The 25,467-nt window shown below is 37.1% G+C and overlaps 1 protein-coding gene across 1 annotated transcript in view; it reads left to right on the top strand.

The window, feature by feature from the left end:
* The window catches only part of LOC149817695 (protein MICRORCHIDIA 2-like), a 122,661-nt gene that overhangs the window by 42,626 nt on the left and 54,568 nt on the right, over positions 1 to 25,467 (top strand). Inside the window, exons 13-15 of the mRNA XM_089983948.1 lie at positions 4,733 to 4,825; positions 4,970 to 5,021; positions 5,811 to 5,922. Coding sequence (XP_089840074.1) covers positions 4,733 to 4,825; positions 4,970 to 5,021; positions 5,811 to 5,922 — 257 coding nt within the window. The remainder of the gene's footprint in view (positions 1 to 4,732; positions 4,826 to 4,969; positions 5,022 to 5,810; positions 5,923 to 25,467) is intronic.

Below are 25,467 nucleotides of genomic sequence, written 5' to 3'. Positions count from 1 at the left end.
CACATAACTCACTACAAAATAAGATCTCTTGTCTACATAAAATGCCACTTAAATAAGAGATAATAGGAGAAAATACAATGGGTAAGATAACTTGTAACTAAAATAAACTAATGTCATCAAGAAGATAAGGGGGAGATTTACAAATCAAGGCAAAAATATTAAATTTCACAACCCTTCGAAATGCCATAGTTTCAAAGAATATATAGCCATCATAGATAAACATAATTATAAGCATTCATATACAAATGGCCAAATATCCGAATAAGTGATACAATACACTCACATAACCAGAGATCAAACAAACGTTAGTTAGAGCCCAACTATAAGTCGACAATCTAAATTAACAAAACCGAGATGCACACAACTCACCCCAAAAAATAACTCTGGTTCAACAAAAGCAACACGGATCTAGAGGCCAATCATTTATCAATTAGATTCAAAACATGTGTCAACATGACACTCATAAATTTTGATACTTAAATTGATAAGATGACTTGAGGTGCACACATAACTCACCTCAACGGCTAACTCTGACCCAATCAACAACAAGGCCAAAAGCAAAAGATGCATCATACAAAAAATCTGTGATGGACAAAACAAATGCCATAAGACAACAAATACTCACGAAAATCAATTTCAAAATAAGTGAATTCATGTATAAGAACCGGTTTGAAAAGACAGTTTCAAATCAAATCCAATAATGGTAGATGAAAACTATATAATGAATATAGTACAATCATATGCATAACAAGATGTCAATTGATGCGATCATATGCATAGTCAATATAAGCAAGCTATATAGAGAGATAGCTCAAACTAGATTACAAGTCTACTATGAGACAACAATGACATATAACATTAAAGAGGGCCAAAACATATATAAAGATTCTCAAAGAACCATATAGAAAACCAAATGCATGCACAAGTATAGCCAATCATGGATACTCACAAAAAGATCAAAAACTCATGTGTATGCAATAAATCAAGAGTCTTTAATAAAAAACACACATGTCTACCAATGATCTAAGTGGACAAGTACTAAAGTGAACCATGAAAACACTTATGACACCCACAAAGGGCAAACACAAAGAAGTTTATCATAATGCTCAACTTAATATTTTATTAAAAACTAAGTATGCAATAAAAAACATAATATTTAAATTCCATGCAAAACATGTAAGATAATATTCATTAAAGAGCCATGAGACTCAGAAAAAAACACAATCATAAGTACCACAAACGGACCCACACGCAACATTTATTAAAGTGAATGACTCCCATAAGAAATCATGCTCAATTCCTTGTGCACAAATAGACAATCTCATTCATCACGTAAGGCAATTACAAGTGCACAAGCATCAAATATCAATATAAAAATTATTTATTCATAAGCTAGATCATAATTTTTAATACCTCAAAAGCTACTTTATGTTTTACATAAGACTACACCAAGAGTAAAGAGAGAAACTAGACTCAAGTCAAGCACAATTTCATAAGATCATACTTGTGAAAGACGCACAACACCATTTCAAATTATTTTAAAATATATGAACATTTAAAAAAAAAAGAAACAAAACAAAGTTCAATAATAAATATGAACACGATTTGATATTTATAATCATGAATTGTTCAAATAAACCATCTAAATGCCAATGATACATGCTCAAGAATATTAGATCATATATGTACATATCAAATAAAACAAGTTTAAAAAAAAATTTAAACTAGATCACATAAACGCATAAACATATATAATTTTACAAGATCAAGCAAATATTATAAACCTTATAAAAATAAATCTAACAATAATTAAAAAAAAACATTTAAAAATTTTAGTTTTTAATAAAAAATAACAAATAATTTTTCAACGATAAAAGAAAGTGTTTTCTCATGCATAATGCATGAGATAGATAACACAAGAAACACTTAACGATATAAGATACATACCTGGTCAAAATTTTCCTTGAATCCAAGCCACAAAACGATAATGAATCCTTCACGAAGCACAAACTCAAACCAAAGAATCCCAAGACCCAAAAGAGGCAAAATACTAGTAAGGATTTCTTGGCTCTGATACCATGTAATGAAATATGCGAAAATACAAAATGATGGCCTCTAAGGGCTTACAAGATCATAAACACTAAGTGCACATGCACATACATAAGTCCAACTAAGGGACAATACAAGAGCACAAAGGCACAACACAAGCACTAAGTGCATTCAAGACATTAACGAATTAAAGAGAACTCAAAACATAAAAAATATTGATATTATTGAGCATGAATGCTTAAGAGAAACATTAAAGAACAAGAGAGGGTGTTCACCCCTATTTATACACAAGAGGTAGCTCAAATTAAGCTGTTGGACTGTTCCAATAACTCTATTGACTAGTCTAAAAAGAACCTATGTCACATAGGTGCAGGTACGGGTACAGCACTTTAAAAAAACTTGAGTGCGGGTGTGCGGGGAGGATATACATATATATACATATATATATATATATATACATATATATACATATATATATATACATATATATACATATATATATACATATATATATATATATATATATATAATTTTTTACAGTTTTACTTTTAAGTTAACACTATGTGTATTTGTATGCATTTATATATATAATATAGATAAAAATGGACTTGATTAGGGTTAACTGAATCTACTTTTGGATAGAAATGGACCTCAGTGGGGTTGACTTCACTTAACACAAAGGAAGCTGTGTCCAAGTGTCGCACCCGCCTGGGTGCGGGTGCGACATGGGTGCGGTGCCCTGTTAGAAGAGTCCGTGTGACATAGAAAAGAACCCAACAGCTCTATTTGGTCTTTGACCAAATAGTTCCTATAAAAACAAAAAAGGACAAAAAGAACAAAATAAATTTAGAGTACTAATGGGCATAACCTATCACAAGGACTGAAATGATCAAAATATCCCTAATGCATATTCACCTATTTTATATATATATATATATATATATATATATATATATATATATATATATATATATATATATATATATATATATAACTTAACAGGAAAAACCATGCAGAGTGGACTTGGTCTGCTAGGTAATTGTGTTAGGACAACCTCAAGTTGGACCCATATGTAGGAAACAGGACTAGGTTTTGCTTAGGCCAACCTTGTTAGAGAAAATGATAAAAAGGCAACACCTAGCTTGATAATTTTTCAGGTCAGCCCATGCATCAATTGAGTTTGAATCTCATAGCCAAACTAGGCACATTCAGCCCATTGGGCTTGTCAACTTGGTTCCTGCCTTGTATGTGATTAACCAAGTAAGGTTTCAATTGATCTTGAGATGGTGGAAAGACATCCTGGAAACTCAGCCATGACATTTTTGCATTTAGTAAGGTAGCAAGTTTATGTTGGAGATTTTCAACCAAGCCAAAGTGCAGCGTGATATCTCTCAGGCCAGGTCATGTTACAATTGGCCTTGTACCCAATAACCAAACTAGGCACCCAAAGCTTGTTTGCCTACTCAACTTGGTACCCATCCTCGATGTAGATGTGTACATTAACCAACTAAAGTTCCATCAATCTTGAGATACAATAGAATCACATTTTTTCTAGGTCAGGGCCTAGCAATGAAATTTACTCTACAAGGGCTTGATAACCACAAGGGCTCTGCTCATATGGTTGGGGCGACTTGTGATGTCATCAAGTTGATGGGATGTCACAAGTTCGAAACCCACGGGTGGTGTCCCTTGCCGCAAGGTCGAAGCTGGGTGTACTCCCTGGTGGGCAGGGGAGACCTCAAGGGTTTTACCAAACGGAGGCCGGTCAATGTGTGACCAGTGATTTTGGGGGTTGGGGTTCCCTTGGACTATCCAGAAAAAATGAAATTTTGCATTTAGTTAAATAGCTGGTTTACATTGGAGACTAGGGCTGGGAAACAAACCGGGCAACTCATTCCTCGGTTCATTCCAAATTCGTTTGTGTTTGGTTCGTCTGGATGGTGAGCAGAGCATGAGCTCATTCGATATAGATAGCTGAGTTGAGCATGAACATGGGGTATTTGTTTTGGCTCCTCTATATATTTTATATGGAATTTATACACCTCATGTGTCAAGAAAGTCATGTTAGTTCAAGGTGGATGGGTATGCTTGCTTCTAACAGGTCAAGGTTTCATTCTCACCTTGTATCCTTTGATCAAAAATGTTTTTTTTTAACTAGGCAAGCCAGCTCGAGATCGGCTCGTTTGGCTCGGGCACATACGAGCTAAGCTCGGGTCAGCTCGCACGAGCCATACAAGCCAAGCCCGAACATGTAGTGGCTGTAAACGAGCTGAGCCTGAACAGCCTCTGTTCGGTTTGTTCGGCTTATTTACCAGCTCCTATCGGAGACATAGCACAACCTTATGAACCAAAGGAAAAATATGAAATAGAAAAGCATCTTCATACACTAACATAAAAATGGACACAGAACAACATTTGGAATATGACTAAATAAGCTAAAGCAAAAAAGATATAATTATCCTACAACCAAGGTGATGACACTATAACCAAGATGGTTGGTTGATTTTTGTTGATTGATGTTGTTTTTACCTATATCGTCTGTAATAAGTTATTTTAAAATTGTTTATTGCTTACATATTTGATAATTTGTTTTTGTTAGGTTTTCTAGTTTTCTAAATGTTTGTAACAAACTAATAATGTTTCAATGCATTCTTCACAACTGATAAAATCACTATGGATTTAGGTTTCAGTGGCAATAACCATTGGGTTTGTCAAAGAGGCTCCTGCAGTGGCTATCCATGGATTCAATGTATACCATAAAAATCGCCTTATCATGGTATATTTTCAGCTTTATTCTATCATTTTTATAGAACAGTTTATTGCATCAGTTGCCTGCACTAGATGCATTTCAGTTTGCATGGTAATCCATTTTTTTGTGTAAAATTGTTAATCATATTGACTGTATTGCTGTTTGGTTTAGCCATTCTGGAAGGTTACTCAGCAAAATAGCAGCTGCGGAAGGGGTGTTGTAGGTATGAATTGTTTTTTGTCGATGAAAGATGCTGGGGTATTCCCCCTGTTCATTGATATCACAACTTGCGCATCATACAAGAATTTTTTGTTACATTGTGGCTTCCGATCTAGGGGTTTACCCTTCTGAATAACACGTCCCCTAAATTGGGATTAGTATGCAAAAAATGATACATTTGATGACATGGTTCAGTGATGATATTGGGCAGTCAATGTGCACAATGTTGAGGATATGCAAACTTCTTCTATCAGCCTTCCTCTTCCTTCTTTAGTTACTGTCAATGTCTTGCTGTTAGTATTTATAACATATTTGCGTGAGTCAGCTATGGTCCCAAGTTTCACATTGATAGCATTGAGCACCAAGGTTTCTGGTATAATAAGATCCATCCGCGAACTGACCCCAGCTATGACAAAGTTCCTATCCATATCTCATGGAAAAGCTGCACTTTCCCCTTCTTTTCAATTCCACACCGTTGAAAACAATTTGTAACTTGTCTCTAGCTGGAAGAATCCAGATATCTGGAATGATACCCATTTCCTATCAAATATTAATCCTGCATCTCACCTCTCCTGTCCGGGTCATCTTAAGAAAATTCCCTCTACATGTTAGCCATGCTAACCTTTTCATCCCTGCTCTTGATCCAAATCCAGAAAGATGTTTTTTTCAACTTCATAATAACGGCATCATTTTGCATCACAGAAAAGGTCATCACCAGCATCATAGGTATGCATTCACTTGTAATTCAGTCTCAAGAATTGTTTGTTTTCTCAAATTTGTATACACTTTGCAGGATTTTTTGAAGCCAATTTCATGGAACCGGCTCATGACAAACAGGATTTTGAAAGAACGGCTGTTTTTATTCGGTTAGAGGCCAGGCTGAAACAAATAGCATCTGGTTATTGGTATTTTTTTTTCTCTTTTTCTATTTTGCAGCTTGGAGGGGTTCATTATTTATCGGTCATATGAGTTTCAAACAAGTTAACTGAAGAAGAATGAAATTTCTTTTTCGTGGCTCACCTCCCGTATAATATATCGTCATCGACTTTTTGTTTTACGATAGGGAATCTGGGGGTCGAGCCCCATGGAATTCGAACCCGAGACCCCTCGTCTGACCTCACTATCCTGCTACTGTTAAAATATGTATTTTTTGTATATCTTTTATCCTAGGTTGTATGTTGGGCTCCTTTATATATTTTTTTATTTTATTTTTCTTTTTCCCATTTGTTTTGGTCATAAGGGCTATGTACACGTTGTACATAGCTTATGTCCCTGTGTCATACTGTGTCATAGTCTATGTACACTTTGCAGTGCATATACCTCATAGCTTCTAATGGTCATAGGCTTTGTGCACTACAAAGTGTACAAGCCTAAGCGAACTAGCCGTTGAACTATTCCTAACAGCCGTTGAACTATTCCTAACAGCTAATATCCTCTTTCATGTATAAACAAGGGCCATTGGCCCTTTTATAAATCAATCTATGTCACATGGGTGGGGGTGGGGGTGCGGGTGCGGGTGCGGGGATTCGGCACTTCCAAAAAACCCGGGTGCGGGGGTGCGGCAAGGGCAAAAATGTAATTTTTATATATATATAATTTTGAAGTTTTAACAGTTTAACAGTAAACATTGTCATAAACTCATAATATGATTCATCATTCATGCAGTATATCAACCTAAATATCAAATTATCAATCAAATAAGTAAAGCAATTACATAAATCGACCTAAATATCAATCAAATAAGTATTGCATAAAAGAACTAAATTACATACCAAAGTATATCCTGATGAAGTAATGGATGCTAATAATTTTCTTCTTCATCATCAAATGCATCATTAGAAGGAATACTGGGCTCAGCTAAATCCATGTTTATTACGTTGAATTCATGTTCTCCCTCGAAGTCACACTCTTCTGGGTTTACATCCCAAAATTTGGATGTTCCTTGTCTGCATTATAAACCCAATTTGAAAATGATAAATACAATACAAGTATATTTAAATGAAAACTAAGAAATAATCAAATAACTAAGAGAGCAAATTAGTACCTGTATTCATCATTGCTTCGCGAAAGTAATCGAAGATTTGAATGAACATATACTAAATCCTCTGCACGCTTGCTGGTGAGTTTGTTTCTCTTTATGTTATGGATTTGAGAATATGTGCTCCAATTTCTTTCACAACAAGATGAACTAGCAGGCTGCAATAGCAATCTTAATGCAAGACGTTGCAGAAGAGGTGTTTTTGATCCAAATGTTGACCACCATGTGATAGGATCTATATTATCCTCTTCTCTCGCGAATAATGCCGGTGCATATAATCTCGAAGATGAAAATTTTCCAAACTCTTGTGTGACTTGATGTAGAAGATATGCTTCTGGAAAAAGTCTTGTCATACACATATTTCTATGTCTTGATAGCTCTGGGTCTAAATTTGGAGGGACACAACCAATACCACCAGCCCGCCACTTATTTGCATAATATTTTGGATTAAGAGAATGTGCCATGCAATGCAAATGAGTGTTGCTCTTATCTCATCTTCTGAGTAAAATTGAATGAATATGATTAAAAAAATTTGAATCATCTAATGCAGGATTTTTTCTTCATGCATGAAAACTATAGCTTGTATTTTTTCAATTATATTATCCCACATTTCATAAACTCTGTGAAGCATGGGCTCATCCTTATCAACTTCTCTTAACATTTCCTAAATAGGTTGCGTAAATTGAAGGAAGTATACCACTCTGTCCCAAAACTCATCATCAAGAATGGATTTCTTAATTTCTTGAGCCTTCATATCATCATCAGCACGATAGAATGTCCAATTTTCATCAGTCACTATGTTAATCAAAGCATTTTTCACTCTTTTAATCCTCTTCATCATCACAATGATGGACGCAAAACGTGTTTCAACGACCTTCAACAATTTCAAATCAGAATGCCTATTAAATATAGCATTAGCACGATGGTGGTTAACAACAAAATTCCTAATGCTTTTGACATTTCTTTCTAAATCTTCAATCCATGAACATAAAGCATATGCTTGTGAATTTTCTTCTTCTTTGGGATTGCATATGCTCTTTAGGGCTAGATTTAAGCTGTGTGCTACACAGAGAGTCCAAAAAATATGAGGGTACTCACTCTCCAAAATCAACGCTGCACTTTTACAAACTGGAGCATTGTCTGTAATGATTTGTACAACTTTCTGATCACTCACTTCTTTTATCACTTCTATAAACAATCCCTTCAAATACTCTGCATTTTTATGTTCCCCAGATGCATCAACTGCTTTCAAGAATATTGGGCCACTAAGTGAACAAGCAATGAAATTGATTAATGGACGCCTTTGAGTATCTGTTCATCCATCAGACACAATAGAAACTCCATTTTGCTCCCATGAATATTTTTTAATCTCTAACAACCTCTCCACATTTGCCCTCTCTTCTGCAAGAAGTGTGGTTTGTATTTTTTCTGAACTTGGAGGCACATAATCACTCAAATTACAATTTGCCAAGGATGTTACTAAATCCTTCCAATAAGGATTTCTAGCCGCATTAAATGGGAGTGAACCAGAATAAAAATACCTCCCAACTTTTTTATCCAATTCTTCTCTTCCATGTGTATTGAATGTTGCTTGTATCGTTCCTCTACCTCCTACATTGACTTTTTTTTTCAGCATCTTCTTGGTGGCTTGCAAATGGCACACTGACTGCAGAAGAATCGGCCATTGCCTTTCTCTTCTCATATTCTTCTTGTATTTTCTTGTATTGTCTTCGCATTGCCTCATCAACTTTTCTGCAAGCTGAAATGCCATGTCCTGGTATCTTCAACAAATGAGCCTTCACTCTTGTGTAAGACCCAACAAAATCTCTTTCGCAGAGCTTACATCGAAATCTCTTGTTTCCACCACCTCCTTCTCCCGTTTTTGCAAGTTTATCTACATGTACCCATAGTGGCCCCACATCATCAATCCCACTGCAACTATCAGCAAAACTAACAACAGAACTCACATGTTGGGATGAGGATGACGCAAGTCCTTTCCCTTTATCCGTCATTTTTATCCTGAAAACACAAAAAAAAATACATTACAATTTTCAAATCAATTAGAAAACACAGGGAGAAGGGGGGGCTCAGCATCTCCCCTTCCAACCCAACAAGAGAGCGAGAGCGAGGGGGGCTCGGCCCCTCCCCTGCTGAAAACAGAGGGGGGGGGGGAGGCTAAGCCCCTACCCTGCCGACCCCCAAGAAAAAAATAGACGGGGGAGGGGCTCGGCCCCTCCCCTGTCGACCAAAAAAAAAAACAAACAGATGGGTGAGGGGCTCGGCCCCTCCACTGTCGACCCAAAAAAAACAACAGATGGGGGAGGGGCTCGGCCCCTCCCCTGTCGACCCAAAAAATAAAACAGATGGGGGAGGGGCTCGGCCCCTCCCCTGTCGACCCAAAAAAAACAACAGATGGGGGAGGGGCTCGGCCCCTCCCCTCCCCTGTCGACCCAAAAAAACCCCTCCTGTGCCGAAAAACGAGGGACCAGGGGGGCTCAGCCCCTCCCCTGCCGACCCAACAAGAGACCGACAGAGGGGGGGGGGTGCTCGGCCCCTCCCCTGCCGACCCAAGAAGAGAGTGAGAGAGGGTGCATACCTGCGAAAGGAGAGGAAGAGCCGAGAGGAGGAGCCTGGGAGGCGGAGCTGGGAGAGAGCTCGAGCTCAGGGGGAGAGAGAGGAGAGATTAGGGCAAAAAATTTTTTTTGCCCTAATCCTCATTTTCATTGGGGATTTTTTTTATGCCCAAATCGTGGACAAAAATGACCCTGGGTGTGTTGACCGCACCCAGGGTCGTGTTGACCGCACCCGGTGCCGCACCCACACGCGCACCCGCGTCGCGTCGCGTCGACGCGGTTGCGGTATATGTTTTGCCGAGTCCCTGTGACATAGAAATCAATGCATTTTTTGTGCATATTAATAAAATAAATATTTTAATATGGTGTGTATGTGTGCTTCTTGCCCTTACTGGATTGTGCTCTCTTCTTGCCCTTAGTGGCTTGTGTTGTGGCCTTAGTGGCTTTGTGTGTGCATTTGTGCTCTTGTGCTCATTTCATTACAGCTACCTCATTCGACCCCAATTGACCTAGGTGTGAGTAATCAAAATCAACCATGTAAGATAAATTTCATATAAAAATTATTTTCCTTTCATTATACATGATGGGTAGGTTTTTATAGGGTTTGAAATCAATGTCGTAAATTTGAAATTCTCCAAAAAACCATTTTTAATTGCAAAAACATGATCCAAGTGTTTACCATGCTGAACGTCAAAATTGCAAAAAAGTGCTGGAGAACCCATCTAAATCCATTTTTCATATTCCCATATATATATACATATATACATGTGGACTTTCATGTGGACGAAGCATTTCTAGTGTTCTACAAATGCAGCCTTGCAGATGTGTTCAACATGGTCCATTATTTAAGAATCAACACTTAGCTTGTATTTTTCTAAAAACAATACAATTTTCTTGAGGCTTGAAAGTTTATGAAAATTCTAGGCTATTGATTTTCAAGCCCTAAAAAATCTGTGTACCTGTCGTAATTGAGTAATGCACGAGCTGGTTCTTATAAAACCAAGCATGTAGATCAAATCCATCTGGTTAAATTGTAAAAAACAAACAAACAAAAGAACCCTTCAAGGTATCGGTGATCATGAAAATTGACATATTTCTGGTGCACATGGTTGAGTTTTTCTCTCTCTCTCACTTAGAAATAATTACCTTTTCTAGGAGGATCAAATGTATTAAAAATAATAAGCAAAAATGATAGTTATTTTCATTGCAACTAATTATCGAAAATTTGCAAATTATAATGAGGACACTAATAAACAAAAAATTGTTAGAAATCATGGATTCCTCCCTGCCATAGACAAGACTCAACACAGGTTGAAGGGAAAACACGTAAGGGCTGCAGAATCCTCAATCAGTGGCTGTGGTATTAGGCTTCCCATTAAATACACACTGTTACAATTACTAGGGTACGAAAATACCCATCATACAACAAAGGTAAATTACAATATGCCATTAATGCTATTAATGAACATGTGCTGAAATATGTAATTAGATAAATACGAATTGGGTTTGGATAAGATCCAAACACAGTTCGTGAATGATGACTTCTTTTCATCCTCCCTCAAGTTGTACATGGTTTTGAACCATGAACAACTTGCCTTTTAACATCCAGAATCTGCCTTTGATAAGCTCTTTGGTAAACAAGTCAACAACTTGATCAGTAGTCCGAATAAATTTTGGTTCAATTTCCTTCTCTTCGACTTTCTGTCTTAAAAAATGTTGATCAATTTCAATATGTTTGGCACGACTGTGGCAGATAGGATTGAACGACATGTTGATGGCACTTTGATTGTCACATAAGAGAATACATTTAGATATTGATTCTCCTACTTCTGTCAATAGATGTTTGATCCATGTTACTTCAGCTGTAGCAGTTGCCATTGATCTATATTCAGCTTCTGTGCTTGACCTGGCAATAACCCTTTGTTTCCTACTGCTCCACGAGACAAGATTTAGGTTAACGAAAACATAATATCCTGAGACTGACCTACACTCATCTGGATCTCCTGCCCAGTCTGCATCTGTGTAAACAAGAAGTTTATGCCTGTGACGTTCATTCATACTCTTTCTGCATAAAAGACCATCCCCAATATCGGAGAATACGTTTAACAACTTCTATATGTCCAATACGTGGTTCATGCATGAACTGTGCTACCTGATTTACTGAATAGACAATATCAGGACGAGTAAATGTGAGATATTGAAGCATCCCTACTATCCTGTAGGATCTTCATACAAATCTCCATCTTGGGAACTGAGTTTCTGATGAAGTACACTGGGCGTGCTTAGAGGCTTGCAATCTTTCATACCTGCCTTGCTTAAAACATCAATAGTATATTTATGTTGGGTAAGTGTCATGCCTTCAATAGTTCTGTCAACTTCTACTCTAAGAAAATATCACAGCTTACCAAGGTCCTTCATCTTGAACTTGTGATTAAGGAGTTCTTTGACCTGTTCAATATGTTCATTAGAGTTACCTGTAATGATAATGTCATCTACATATATCAGTAACAAGGTAACTGTGTCTTTACATTTGAATATGAAAAGAGAATGATCAAGAAGAGATCGACTAAAACCATATTTCTCTATTTCAAGAGAAAAACTGTCAAACCAAGATCGCGAGGCTTGCTTTAGACCATATATAGCTTTCTTTAATCTACACACATAGGAGTTTCCTTTTGCATACCCAGTGGGTTGCTCCATGTACACTTTCTTCTTTAGAGTTCCATGTAGGAATGCATTTTTTACATCTAGTTGACTGATAATCCAATGATGCTCAATAGCCAATGATAGCATGATTCGAATAGTGCCCATTTTCACAACCGGATTGAAGGTTTCATCATAATCTTGTCCTTGCTCCTGAGTGAATCCCTTGGCGACTAGTCTAGCCTTATAGCTCTCAATAGTACTGTCTGGCTTATACTTTACTTTATACACCCATTTGGACCCAATCACATTTCGATCATGTGGTCTGGGAACAATCTCCCAAGTGCCACATTCATGAAGAGCCTCCGTTTCTTCATTCATAGCTTCAATCCATCACTTAGAATTTGTTGCATGATAAAATATAGTGGGCTGATCTTCTTTACCTAAAGAAGTTAAGAAGAGATGGAAATCCATAGTGAAATTCTCATAACTTACCCATCGATCAATAGGATGTCGGGGTCGAGTGTATCTTCTGGGGATAGATGATAGAGTAAAATCGGAAGAAGAATGCATCTCCTGATTAGAATTGGGGAGAGTTCCCTTTTTACGTCGAGAGTAAACAATGCCTTTATACCTTTCGGGAGGCAAGAGTGGATCTGAAATGACACTTTCCTGAGTCCTTTGTACCACATCAGACATGTGGCCCTCAACTTTTTGATTACATTCTGAAGGGCAAACATCACCAACACTAGAAAAGAGATCAGAGTTCAACCAGGGGTGATAAACTTCAATTTCAGGGAGATTGTTAACATTGTGGTCAAAATTCAATTCATCAAATACTATCAGATTTGTATACAAGAAATAAGGAGAGAGAGAGAGAGAGAGAGAGAGAGAGAGAGAGAGAGAGAGAGAGAGAGAGAGAGAGAGAGAGAGATTCACAATGGCTGGGGCGGCACTACAATGCTCGACCTCCAAAACCCTAAACATTATAAAGTAAAAACATATACATATTACAAGAATGCCATTAATGAGATCCTATTTAACATGTGTTTCATATAATATGCGTATGGATCTGGATCCAGATCCATACGCATATGCAAACTGTATTCTAACACCCTCCCTCAAGTTGTACGTGATTTTGGAGCATGTACAACTTGCTCTTCAATAGCCAAAATTGACATCCTGTTAATCCCTTGGTAAACAGGTCTGCCACTTGATCTTCTGTTCGAACATGACGTAGTTCTATCTCCTTCATCTCGACTTTCTGCCGTATGAAATGTTGATCAATCTCAATGTGCTTCGTTCTGCTATGCTGGATAGGATTACATGCAATGTTTATTGCGCTTTGATTGTCATATAAAAGAAATGATCGAATAATTGTCTCCCCAAGATCACTCAATAAGTGTCTAATCCATGTGGCTTCTGTCGTGCCTGCAGCCATCGATCTGTATTCAGCCTCTGTACTCGATCGTATCACTGCCTTTTTGTTTTCTGCTGCTCCAGGACACTAAATTGTGCCCAATATAAACACAATATCCAGAGACAGATCGTCTCTCATCTGGATCCCCTACCCAATCTGCGTCTGTATAAGTGATGAGTGCATGTCCTCTATGCAGATTATCGTTCTTGCGATAAACAAGTCCGTCTCTTATAGTTCCTTTTAAATAGCGTAGAATGCGCTTCACAACTTCCATATGACCCTCCGTTGGAGCATGCATAAACTGGGATACCTGATTGACAACATAAACTATATCAGGTATGGTAAAGGCCAAGTACTGTAACATCCCCACGAGACTTCTATACGTTGTAGGGTTGACACAAAGATGACCATCTTCAGAGCTCAACCTTTAATGTAATACACTAGGAGTGCTGACTGATTTGCAATTCGTCATCCCGGCTCTTTCCAGAAGGTCAAGAGTGTATTTTTGTTGCATGAGTGTCAATGTGTCTTGTTGTCTGTCAACTTCCACACCAAGAAAGTACCACAACTCTCCTAAATCTTTCATCTTGAAAGTTTTCATTAAAAACTGTTTCACGTCTTGCACATGACTATCTGAGCTCCCAGTGATCACAATGTCATCAACATATATAAGAAGAAGTATAACAATGTCCGCCTTTTGGTAAATAAAGAGTGAGTGATCCAGAGAGCATCTTCTAAAACCATAACTCTGAATCTGCATAAAGAAACTTTCAAACCAGGAACATGATGCCTGTTTCAACCCATACAGAGATTTCCTTAGTTTGCACACCCAGGCAATAGAATCCTTCTCGGCATAACCAGGTGGTTGCTCCATATACACTTCTTCCTTTAAAGTTCCATGCAAAAATACATTTTTAACATCCATCTGTCTAAGGCTCCAACCTTGATCGACTGCTAGGGATATGATGATACGAATAGTACCCATTTTGACTACGGGACTAAAAGTTTCGTCGTAGTCTTCACCATATTGTTGTGTGAATCCTCGAGCAACAAGTCGCGCCTTATATCTGTCAATACTTCCTTCAGGCTTATATTTTATTTTATAAACCCATTTTGAGCCAACTACATTCTTTCCTTCTGGCCGAGAGACTATTTCCCAAGTCTGTTATTCATGAAGAGCTTCCATTTCTTCATTCATAGCTTCAGTCTAATGACGGGATTGAAGAGCTTGATTAAAATAAGTGGGTTCATCCTGTTTTGTGAGCTGAGACATAAACAACTGGAAATCAAGGGAGAAGGTCTCATAACTCACCCATCGTTGAATAGGATGCTTAATGCGTGACGGCCTTTGAGCCGAATCATTGGCGATGCTTTCCTCCACATTCCTCGACTCTGTATTTTTGTCCCGTCTAGTGTATATCTGTCCAAAGAAACGTTCTACGGGGGGTGACTCAACTGGAGATAATTCACCATGCATTTGTGAGTCATTCAACTCCCTACTCGAGCCGAAGGAAGGACAATTTGTTTGACATGTTTCTCCTGTATTTGCAAAAAGATCTGCGTTCATCCATGGATCATATACTTCTAATTCTCGAGGTGGCAACACGGCAGAGTCATTGACCTGAAAATTTTGTTCATCAAAAACAACATTTTTGGAGGTCCTAATACGTTTTGTAGTAGAGTCATAGCATCGATAACCTTTGTATTCATCTGCATACCCAACAAATCTGCACTTGACAGCCTTGTCCTAAAACTTATTTCGCAGAGATGAATCAATATGTACATAACATACACAACCAAAAACACGCAGTTCATCGTAAGAGGGTTGTTGCCCAAATAAAGTATAATAGGGAGATTTCCGATCCAAGAGTGCCATATGAAGACGATTTATGATATGAACAGATGTGTGAAAAACTTCTGTCCAGAGACTAACGGGCACATTGCTATCATGTAACATACTCATCGTGCTCTCGACAATGTGCCTGTGTTTCCTCTCCGCAACTCCATTTTGTTGAGGAGTATGAGGGCAAGAAACCTGTCGGCTTATTCCTTTATCCCGAAGAAAGGCAATAAACTCGTTCGACGAATACTCTCCTCCACCATCACATTGTAAATGCACAATATCACAAGCAAACTTTGTTTTGACCATCGAATGGAATTCCCGAAATATTTGAAAAACTTCATGCTTGTGTTTTAAGAAATATATCCAAGTATAACGGGAATAGGAATCAATAAAGACAACATAGTAACGACTGCCAGAAAGAGAAGGAATAGGTGCGGGTCCCCAAACATCGGAACAAATAATCTCAAATGGCTTTGAAACTCTTTTATTTATAATATGAGAAGGAAGAACATGGCTTTTGCAGAGTTCGCACAAAGAACATTTATTATTATTATCAAAAAATGAACTTAAACTAGACTGTGGAAGGAGACCATTAGATACAAGATTTTCAACGAAACCTCGACTATAATGTCCCAAACGACTATGCCAAATATCTGGCTTATTACAATGAGATGGATTAAAAACTTCCAATGAAGGAAAAAACAAAGACTCTGAAGGCGAAGACACTGAAGAATGCTTGGACGACTTCAACTTGAGGGTTGGGACTGAGGGCGAAGACACTGGAGGAATCTCCTTGAAGACGTACATGTTTCCTTGTCGCTCCCCCTTAGCGAACGTCTCCTTCGTTCGTAGATCCTTAACATAAATAGAAGAGGGAGTAAATTCGACAGAAGAATTCATATCGTCAACAAGTTTAGCTACAAAAACAATGTTCTTTTTAATATTAGGAGCAAGAAGGACAATTGACAAATGAAGTGAGGACTTTGACATAGGGATATGTGCATTGCCAGTATGACTAATGGAGTGATAAGTTCCATCTCCCGTAACTATACTACCTTTTTCAAAATAAGGCAATAAGTGAGATAACTTACCCGCATTACCCGTAACATGTGTGGCGGCACCTGAATCAACATACCATTCGCCTTGTTTATTTTGCTTGATCGTCATCTGTGACAATGCTGATAACAATAGTTGTTGCACATCTGTGGATGACACTTTTGTGTCCATAGCAGTAGTTGATTTATTCTCAATTTTGTTTAGTTTTCCTCTATTCTGTAGATTGAACCAACAATCAACTTTCACATGTCCTCTTTTGTTACATAAGAAACAAGTGGTGCACTCTCCTCTGATTCCCTGTATTAAAAACCCCGAAAATATTAGGTGTAGGCAAAATACCACGTCCTCCCTGCCCGAAACGTCCGCGGCCTCTGCCTCCTTGATGCCCTCCATTCCCTCGTCCAAAACCTACAGAAGTGTCCATGGCCAAAACTGAATGAGGACGAGCTGATTCATTTTCTGCTGCCCTTTGCTTCATAATCATCTCATGCTGGAGAAGTTTCGCTTGGAGGTCGTCAAAAGTGGGCAAGTGAGGAAGGCATGATAAAGCTGTGGTAAACATTCCTGGATATTTTGCTACGCTTGCTCACAAGATCATAACATCTGCACCCTTTATGATCATCAACATACCAAACAAATCTGAACTTCAAGGCCTTATCCTGAAACTTATGTCGCATTGAACTGTCAACATGAACATAACATACACATCCGAATACTCGCAAATCATGATAATTTGGATGAACACCATGTAACGAAAAGTAGGGTGATTTGTTTTCCAGAATATTCATGGGCAACCGGTTGATGATATAAACGGCTGAGTGAAAAGCCTCTGCTCAGAAGGTAATTGGAAGGTTACTGTCATGCATCATGCTCATTGCACTCTCGACAATATGGCGATGCTTTTGTTCAACAATCCCATTCTGTTGAGGTGTACGAGGGCAAGACACCTGTCTAATTATTCCATTTGTTTGGAGAAAATTAATAGTCATTTGAGGAGAATTCACCCCCTCCATCACATTAGAAACAAAGGATATTATCAGAGAATTGATTTTGAACAAAAGAATGAAATTTTTGAAATAGCTTGAATGTTTCAGATTTGCATTTCATAAAGAAAATCCATGTATATCGAGAATAACTATCAACAAAAATGAGATAATATCTAATGCCAGACATGGAAGAAACTGGGGCTGAACCTCAAACATCAGAACAAATAATTTGAAATGGTCTTAAAGCTCTTTTATTAATAGAATGAAATGGTAGCACATGACTCTTACATTGAAGACAACTAAAACACTTTTTATCATTGACATTGAAACTTAAACTTGACTTGGGAATAAGGCCGCTTGAAGCAAGCTTTTCAATGAAACCACTACTACAATGACCTAGACGACCATGCCAAAGATCCGACTTATTACACTCAGAAAGACTAAAAACATTCTTAGGAGGAACTGAAGAAGAAGATGATGTGAGCTTCAAGGTGAAAGGATTCTCTTGGAATACGTACATATTTTCTTGTCGTTTTTCTTCAGCGAACATTTCCCTCGTATGAAAGTCCTTCACACGAACATAAAAAGGAGTAAACTCAACTAAAACATTGATGTCATCTACAAGCTTAGAGACAAAAACAATATTTTTCTTGATATTTGGAGCATAAATGACATTTGAAAGAGCAAGAGAAGAGGTAGACATAGGAATGACAAAGCTTCCAATGTGAGAAATACGATGGTGAGACCCATCTCCAGTGACTATAGCAGAAAACAGAAGGCTGTGGCAAGATCTAGCACAGAGGCAGAGTATAGATCTATGGCAGCTGCCACAACAGAAGTGACTTGGATTAGGCATCTACTTACAGAGACGGGAGATGATATCTCAAACTCAACACTTATGTGTGATAATAGAAGTGCTATAGAAATTGCATTCAATCCTATTCATCACAGTCGGACTAAGCATATTGAGATTGATCAACACTTCATCAGACAAAAGATAGCCGACAAAAAGATTGAACCAGTTTATGTGCCTTCAGAAGACCAAGTTGCCGATATGTTTACAAAAGGTCTCACAAGTCACTGCTTTTGGTATCTGAAGAACAAGTTGCACATGGTTCAACCCCATGCACAACTTGAGGGAGGGTATTAGAATATGGAGTATGGATTGGATATGGATCCGATAAATGATCCATATCCAATCACGTGTTTTGTTTCCTTTGTATTCTAATGTAACATGTGTTACTAATGAGGGGCATTTTTGTCCTTGTAAAAGGTTATTGTAACCCTATTAAGACTAATGTAGCATTACTGCAGCTGCTAGGTCAAGAGTGGCTGCCGATTCCCAAGTATCGAGTTCTCTCTCTCTCTCCTCTCTTTCTCTCTCACATCGATTCCTTGATTCTTTTAGGAGTTCTTTCATCATTGATACTATAGAGGAACTTGCTATGGAGGAAAATAGAATTAAAAAGAATACTCCAAAACCAGAGGATGACTCTGTTCTAGTTGTGTCTAGACCGGGTAACCATTGTACGTTCTTATAGGTCACCTCATTTCAATAGACAAAATGGTGACTTTGACAAGAGAAAAGTCATTTGCCACCATTGTCATGAACCAGGGCATTATAGGCCTCAGTGTCCTAATTTTAGAGAACTAAGGGAAAAAGTGTTGCGGCGGTTGGATAAGAACCCAAAGATCAAGATGCACCGGTTTCTATGGCTCAATTAATGGAGATTTTCAACCTCTTATCAAAGGGGCTTCCTCCTCATCTGAAGCCTCAACTGGTGCAACTATTTCATTCTTTTCCAATTCTGGTAACTTTCCTTGGCTTCTTGATTATGGTGGATCTTTTCATATGACCCCAAATGATAATAGTTTATCCGAATGTTTTAAAAACAAGTCAAGTGTGTCAAAAGTTTTTACACCTGATGGAACCTCTCTTGAAATAGAAGGAATAGAAAATTTTGAAAAAGTTCATAAAACTAAGATTTTTTATTTATTTCAGAAGTAAGATATATTCCTAAACTAAATTTAAATCTTCTATCTGTTTCCCAAATATCTGATTCTAGATGTAATATATCCTTTTCTTCTCATGGTTGTTGGGTACAAGATCGCCTGTTAGGAAGCTGATTGGGGAAGGCCATAGAGAATGGGGACTCTATTACATGAATTTTTTGGAATTGCTTAAGAATGCTTTTTGTTATAGCATTCAGAAAATATAGTTGGATTTGTGGCATAAAAGACTTGGTCATCATCATATGGTCAAAATACAACATTTTCCTGATCTTGGAAAATTTTGTAGTTCTGAAAACTTTACTTGTAAAGGTTGTATTTTTGGCAAAATGAAAAGATTACCATTTTGTGATAGAACCTTTGTTTCTTCCAAACCACTTGAATTAGTACATTCGGATGTTTGGGGTCTTGCACCAGTTATTTCGAAAGGTGGATTTGCATATTATGTTATTTTCATTGATGATTTTTCTAGACATACTTGGATTTACTTCCTCAAACATAAATCAGAAGTCTTTTCGTACTTTCAAACATTTCATAACATGGTTAAAAAGAAATTTCAAAATGATATATCCATTTTTCGCACAGATTCAGGGGGAGAATTTATGTTCCAAGAATTAAAAAAACTATCTAAGTTTACATTGCATTACGCATCAAAGGTCTTGTCTATACACTCCACAAAAAAATGGACTGGCCGAATGAAAACATTGTCATATCATGAAAACGAGTAGGACTTTATTAATAGCTAATCATGTCCTAAAAGAGATTTGGGCAGAAGCGGTCCTAACTGCTACCTATCTTATTAATCAAATGCTATCTTCTTCCTTGAAAAATATAACTCCAATTGAAAAACTAGTGAAACTTTCTCTAGATTACTTTAGATTGAGAGTTTTTGGATGCAGATGCTTTGTTTTCATTAACAAAAATGATAAACTCTTTCTTCGTGCGATTCTCTGTGCCTTTTTAGGATATGCCGATAATAAAAAAGGCTATAGGTGCTGTGATTTTCAAAATGAAAAACTATACATATCAAGAAATGTATCGTTTCTTGAAAAGGAAAGCTTCTTTGATTTTGAAAAACCTAGTCACTGAATATTCCTTTCTAATAGATTTGACCTCAAAACCTGCTGAACGTGATATTGAATGTAACTTTGACAATGATCAAAGTACTGTTGATCTCGAGCATAATGACAATAATGAAGACTATATAGATGTTAGTCTACAATATTCTAGACGAAGAGAGTCAAATCTTCCATGTGTACTAGAAAAATATTTCGAAGCATACACCAGAAGATCATCCCGAGTTTCGAGGCCTCTGGGAAATTTGTGTCATACAAATCCTTTTCACCAACATATAGGGCAATTATTGCATTAATACACTCATATGATCAACCATCATCATATTTTCAAGCCAAAAATCGTGTGGAATGGGTGGAAGCCATGGAAACTGAGTTAGATGCACTCGAAAAGGCTTCTACTTGGACTGTTCAAGTTCTTCCTTTAGGTAAAAAACCTATAGGCTGCCGATGGGTCTACAAAGTTAAAACCAAGAGTGATGAAATTCTTAAAAGATATAAAGTAAGATTAGTGGCCAAAGGCTATACCTAAGAATATAAAATCGATTATGAAGAAACCTTTGCCCCAGTTGCTCGTTTGACCACTGTTAGAACCTTAATTGCCTTGGCTTCCATTAAAAAATGACCCATATTTCAGATAGATGCCAAAAATGCATTTCTAAATGGTATGTTAGTTGAAGAAGTGTACATGAAAGCCACACCCGGTATTAGTATTCCTAAGGGTAAAGTTCTTCGTTTAGAAAAGGCTCTTTATGGTCTTAAACAAGTACCAAAAGCTTCGTATGACAAGTTTAGTTAGATTATGTTTAATATTGGTTTTCAATCTTGTTTGACTGACACTGCTTTGTTTATTAAGAATTCTGATGCAGGATTATAGTGCTGCTTCTGTACGTGGATGACATGATCATCATCAGAGGCGATAAACAAGGAGTTGAAAATATCAAAAAACTTCTTAAAACTCATTTTGAAATGACTGATTTAGGTTTATTAAGATATTTTTTAGGAATTCAAGTTGCTTATTCTCCTCATGGGTATTTAATGTCTCAATCTAAGTTTGCTTTTGATATTGTTTCCAGGTCTGGAATTAGAGATGATAAGAAAGTTGATACTCTAGTAGTTGTTAATGTTAAGATGAAAATTGATAATGGAGAACCTCTTGAGGATCCTACTCGTTACAGACAACTTATTGGAGCACTTTCCTATCTTTCCATTACAAGACCAGGCATAACACACACTGTATACACAGCTAACCAGTTCCAACATGCTCCTACCACAGTTCACATGAGGGATGTTCTGCATATTGTTAGATATATTAAGTCATCTCTTTCACGAGGACTTTTCTTGTCTTCTACCTCCTCTCTGTATCTAATTGCATATACTTATGGTGATTGGGGAGGTGATCCTAATAAAAGACACTCAACTACTGACTTTTGTGTTTTTCTAGGTGAATAGTTAATCTCGTGGAGATGCAAAAAGCAGCAGAAGTCGAATACCGAGCCATAGCAACCACGGCCATGAAAGTAGTTTGGCTCAGACGTCTGCTTGCCGACATGGGAGTTGAAGCAACACAAGCTTCACGTATGTGCTGTGACAACTAGAGTGCGATCTACATTGCAAGCAATCGAACATTTCACGAACGCACCAAACATATTAAAATGGACTATCACTACGTCAAAGAGGAATATCTACATGGAACCATTGATCTCCCATATGTCACATCAGAGTATCAATTAACAGACTTCTTCACCAAGCCTCTCACTGCTCTTAAATTTAACTTTCTCTTAGACAAACTTTCGCCCATTGTACCTTAAGTTTGAGGGGGAGTGTTAAAATGTAAAGTGTAATGTAACATATATATATATATACAATAATATAATATTATATTATTATTATATATATGTTTATTTCCTTTAGTTTATTTATTTTCATATCTAGTTCACATTGAACTAGCTATGAAACTTAGTCAAGTTCTAGTTAGAACTTGACCAAGGGTCTAGCCGTTGGACTCTAGTCCAACAACTCTTTTGGGAGAGCTCAAAGTGAGCTCTCCCAACCCCATTCTCTTTGTATAAATAGGGGTGGACCTCTCCATTGTAAAGAAATGCTTCTTAAGCATTTTCATTATTAATAAAGATTTATTTATTGATTGTTGTGTTCTTCCTTTTATGGGTTTAGTTGAAGTGTCTTTTTAGACATTCTTTTGGTGGATTCAAGTGCATTTGTGGAAGACCACCATTTTCTTACAACAATCACTTAAAAAATAATAATTTTATTAAGGCTGAATATGCTCAAAGAAAGCATACATACAAGAAGGGGAGATCCCCTTTAAATATACAAGAGCGAGGACTAGTTAGTCATTAGACTAGTCTAATGGCTAGATTGACTAGCCGTTACGCTAGTCCTAACAGTGAGTCAAAACTGGTCAAAACGGATTAACAAATACATAAATAAAAATAAAATACAGAAAAAATGATTTAATATTTTACAAAAAAATATGTATATGTAATATATATTATATAATACATACATAGTCATATACATGCACTTATATATTTGAGTATACATACATATATATGTATATACTATTATAAAATACAAGAAATAACTATAGGATGACACTTATGAGCTTTACAAACACACAAAAGTGTACACAACAAAAGGCCTCTTATGGGCCAAGATACAAACACACACAAAACCCACTAGTGGGCAAGAGAAAACATAAAAGATATAAGATCTTTATTTCAATAAGTGCTTGAGATAAGCATTCATACAAGAGGGGATTCATCCCCTATTTAGACACAAAAAAAGGACCCAAAGGGCCATAGTGAGCGCTCCCAACGGCTAGAAATATACTTGTTCCTCCCAACGGCTCTTTGGATCAAGGGCATTATAAAGATAATAATGCCCTTGATAAAAAGTAAAAAATAAAAATGAGAAAAATCCCTATTGTCACTAGTGAACACAACTAATTACAATTAATAAAAAGACAAAAATAACCGTAATGGGTATTAGCTATTGCACTAATATATATATATATATATATATATATATATATATATATATATTAACACCCCCTCAAACTTACGGTGCAATCACCGAAAGTTTGTCAAGCAAGAAGTGAAACAAGGGAGAAGGAAGCACTTTTATGGAGAAGTCGGCTAACTTAAATTTCGATGCTACATATGGCTTGATGATAGTCTTTTTAATGTATTTTTCACGAACATAGTAACAGTCCATCGAGATATATTTAGTCCTTTCATGAAATGTGTGGTTGCGAGCTATATAAATAGTGTTCTTGTTATCACAGCATAACCGCTAGGTTGACTTTATCAGCACTCCCATGTCTTCTAATAATTGTCTCAATCATATAATCTCGGACTTCGTGGTAGCCATGACACAATATTCAACTTCAGTTGATGACAAATGAACGTTTTGCTGCTTCTTGCACTTTGAGGACACCAACGAGTCACCTATAAAGACACAAAAACCAGTGGTTGAGTGTATATCATCAGAATCTTCTCTATTAGAGTCAGTATAAGCAGTTAATTCAAGTGGGGAGGAAGAAGAGAGAAAAAGTCCTTTGGACATAAAATTCAGTAAATATCTAATGATATGCATGGCACTAATGTGGACGGTGGTAGGAGAGTGTTGGAATTAACTGATTGTGTACTGCATGTGAAATGTCAGGTCTGGTGATGATTAAGAGCTTCAATCATTTGTCGGTAAGGAGTAGGATAATCTAGAGCTGTGCCATTATCTATCTTTGTTTTTTCATTTATCACTTCTAGAGTGTCCACTTTCTCATCTATAATTCCAGACCTCTTGATGATGTAAGAAGCTAACTTGGATTGAGTTAGTAAATAGCCACATATAGAATATGCAACCTCAATCCTTAAAAAGTATCTAAGAAAACCTAAGTCAATCATTTCAAAACTTTGTTTTAAAACATTTTTTAATTTCACATATGAAAAAAGTGGAAAGAATGGAGAATGAGACATGCCAAAATCATGTCTTGGCTTATATCAAGTGTTGATATAAAACAGTGTTCTAGCCTTTTCAAATTTGAACACGCCAATGATGCGTGAGATTACCTTAAGAGAATGTACTCTCTCAAATATATTGCCCACATATGAAGCCTTCAAGAAAAGGTTCGTAATATGATTCAAGGGGACAAAAAGATTAGAAAATATTACAATAATTTGTTTGAGTTATGGGAGGAATTGACTCTCCTTGAACCAAAGTGGCATTGCCCACATGACATAGAGCTTCACCAAAATCAAGTAAATGCGGAACATTTCTTTCAATTTATCAATGGGTTGAGATCGGAATTTGAGACAACCAAATCCGCTCTTCTTTATCGGGGAAAAGTTCCTTCCATTGAAGATACAATCGAAGAGTTGAGCATGGAGGAAAACAGACTCAAGAAAAGAATTTCTAAAAGTGATGATGACTCGATCTTAGCAGTATCTAGACCAAGAAATCATGTTTGTCCATATAAACTTTCGCATGTTGGGAGGACTAATGATGAAAAGCATGGAAGTGAGTTTGAAAGGAGAAAGATCATTTGTTATTATTGTCGTGAATCGGGACATGTCAAAACATACTGTCCAAAGCTAAGGAAAAAGAAAAGATTAGAACACTTAATGTGATCCCACGCATCATTGGCGTGTTCGATCATATCCACAAGTAGGAAGAATTTCATGGCTTCCCTGATTGTAACCTCTACCTTTACCACGTCCTCCTCCACGTCCATGACCTGAAAAGGATCTCGTAAACAACACATCATGAGAATCCACTTCAGTCTTTTC

The sequence above is a fragment of the Nuphar pumila genome, chromosome 13 (assembly GCF_984573655.1).
Source record: "Nuphar pumila chromosome 13, dmNupPumi1.hap1.1, whole genome shotgun sequence".
Classification (NCBI taxonomy): Eukaryota; Viridiplantae; Streptophyta; class Magnoliopsida; order Nymphaeales; family Nymphaeaceae; genus Nuphar; species Nuphar pumila.
The sequence above is the reverse complement of the archived record's forward strand: the minus strand, read 5'-3'. Positions and strand labels throughout refer to the sequence as shown.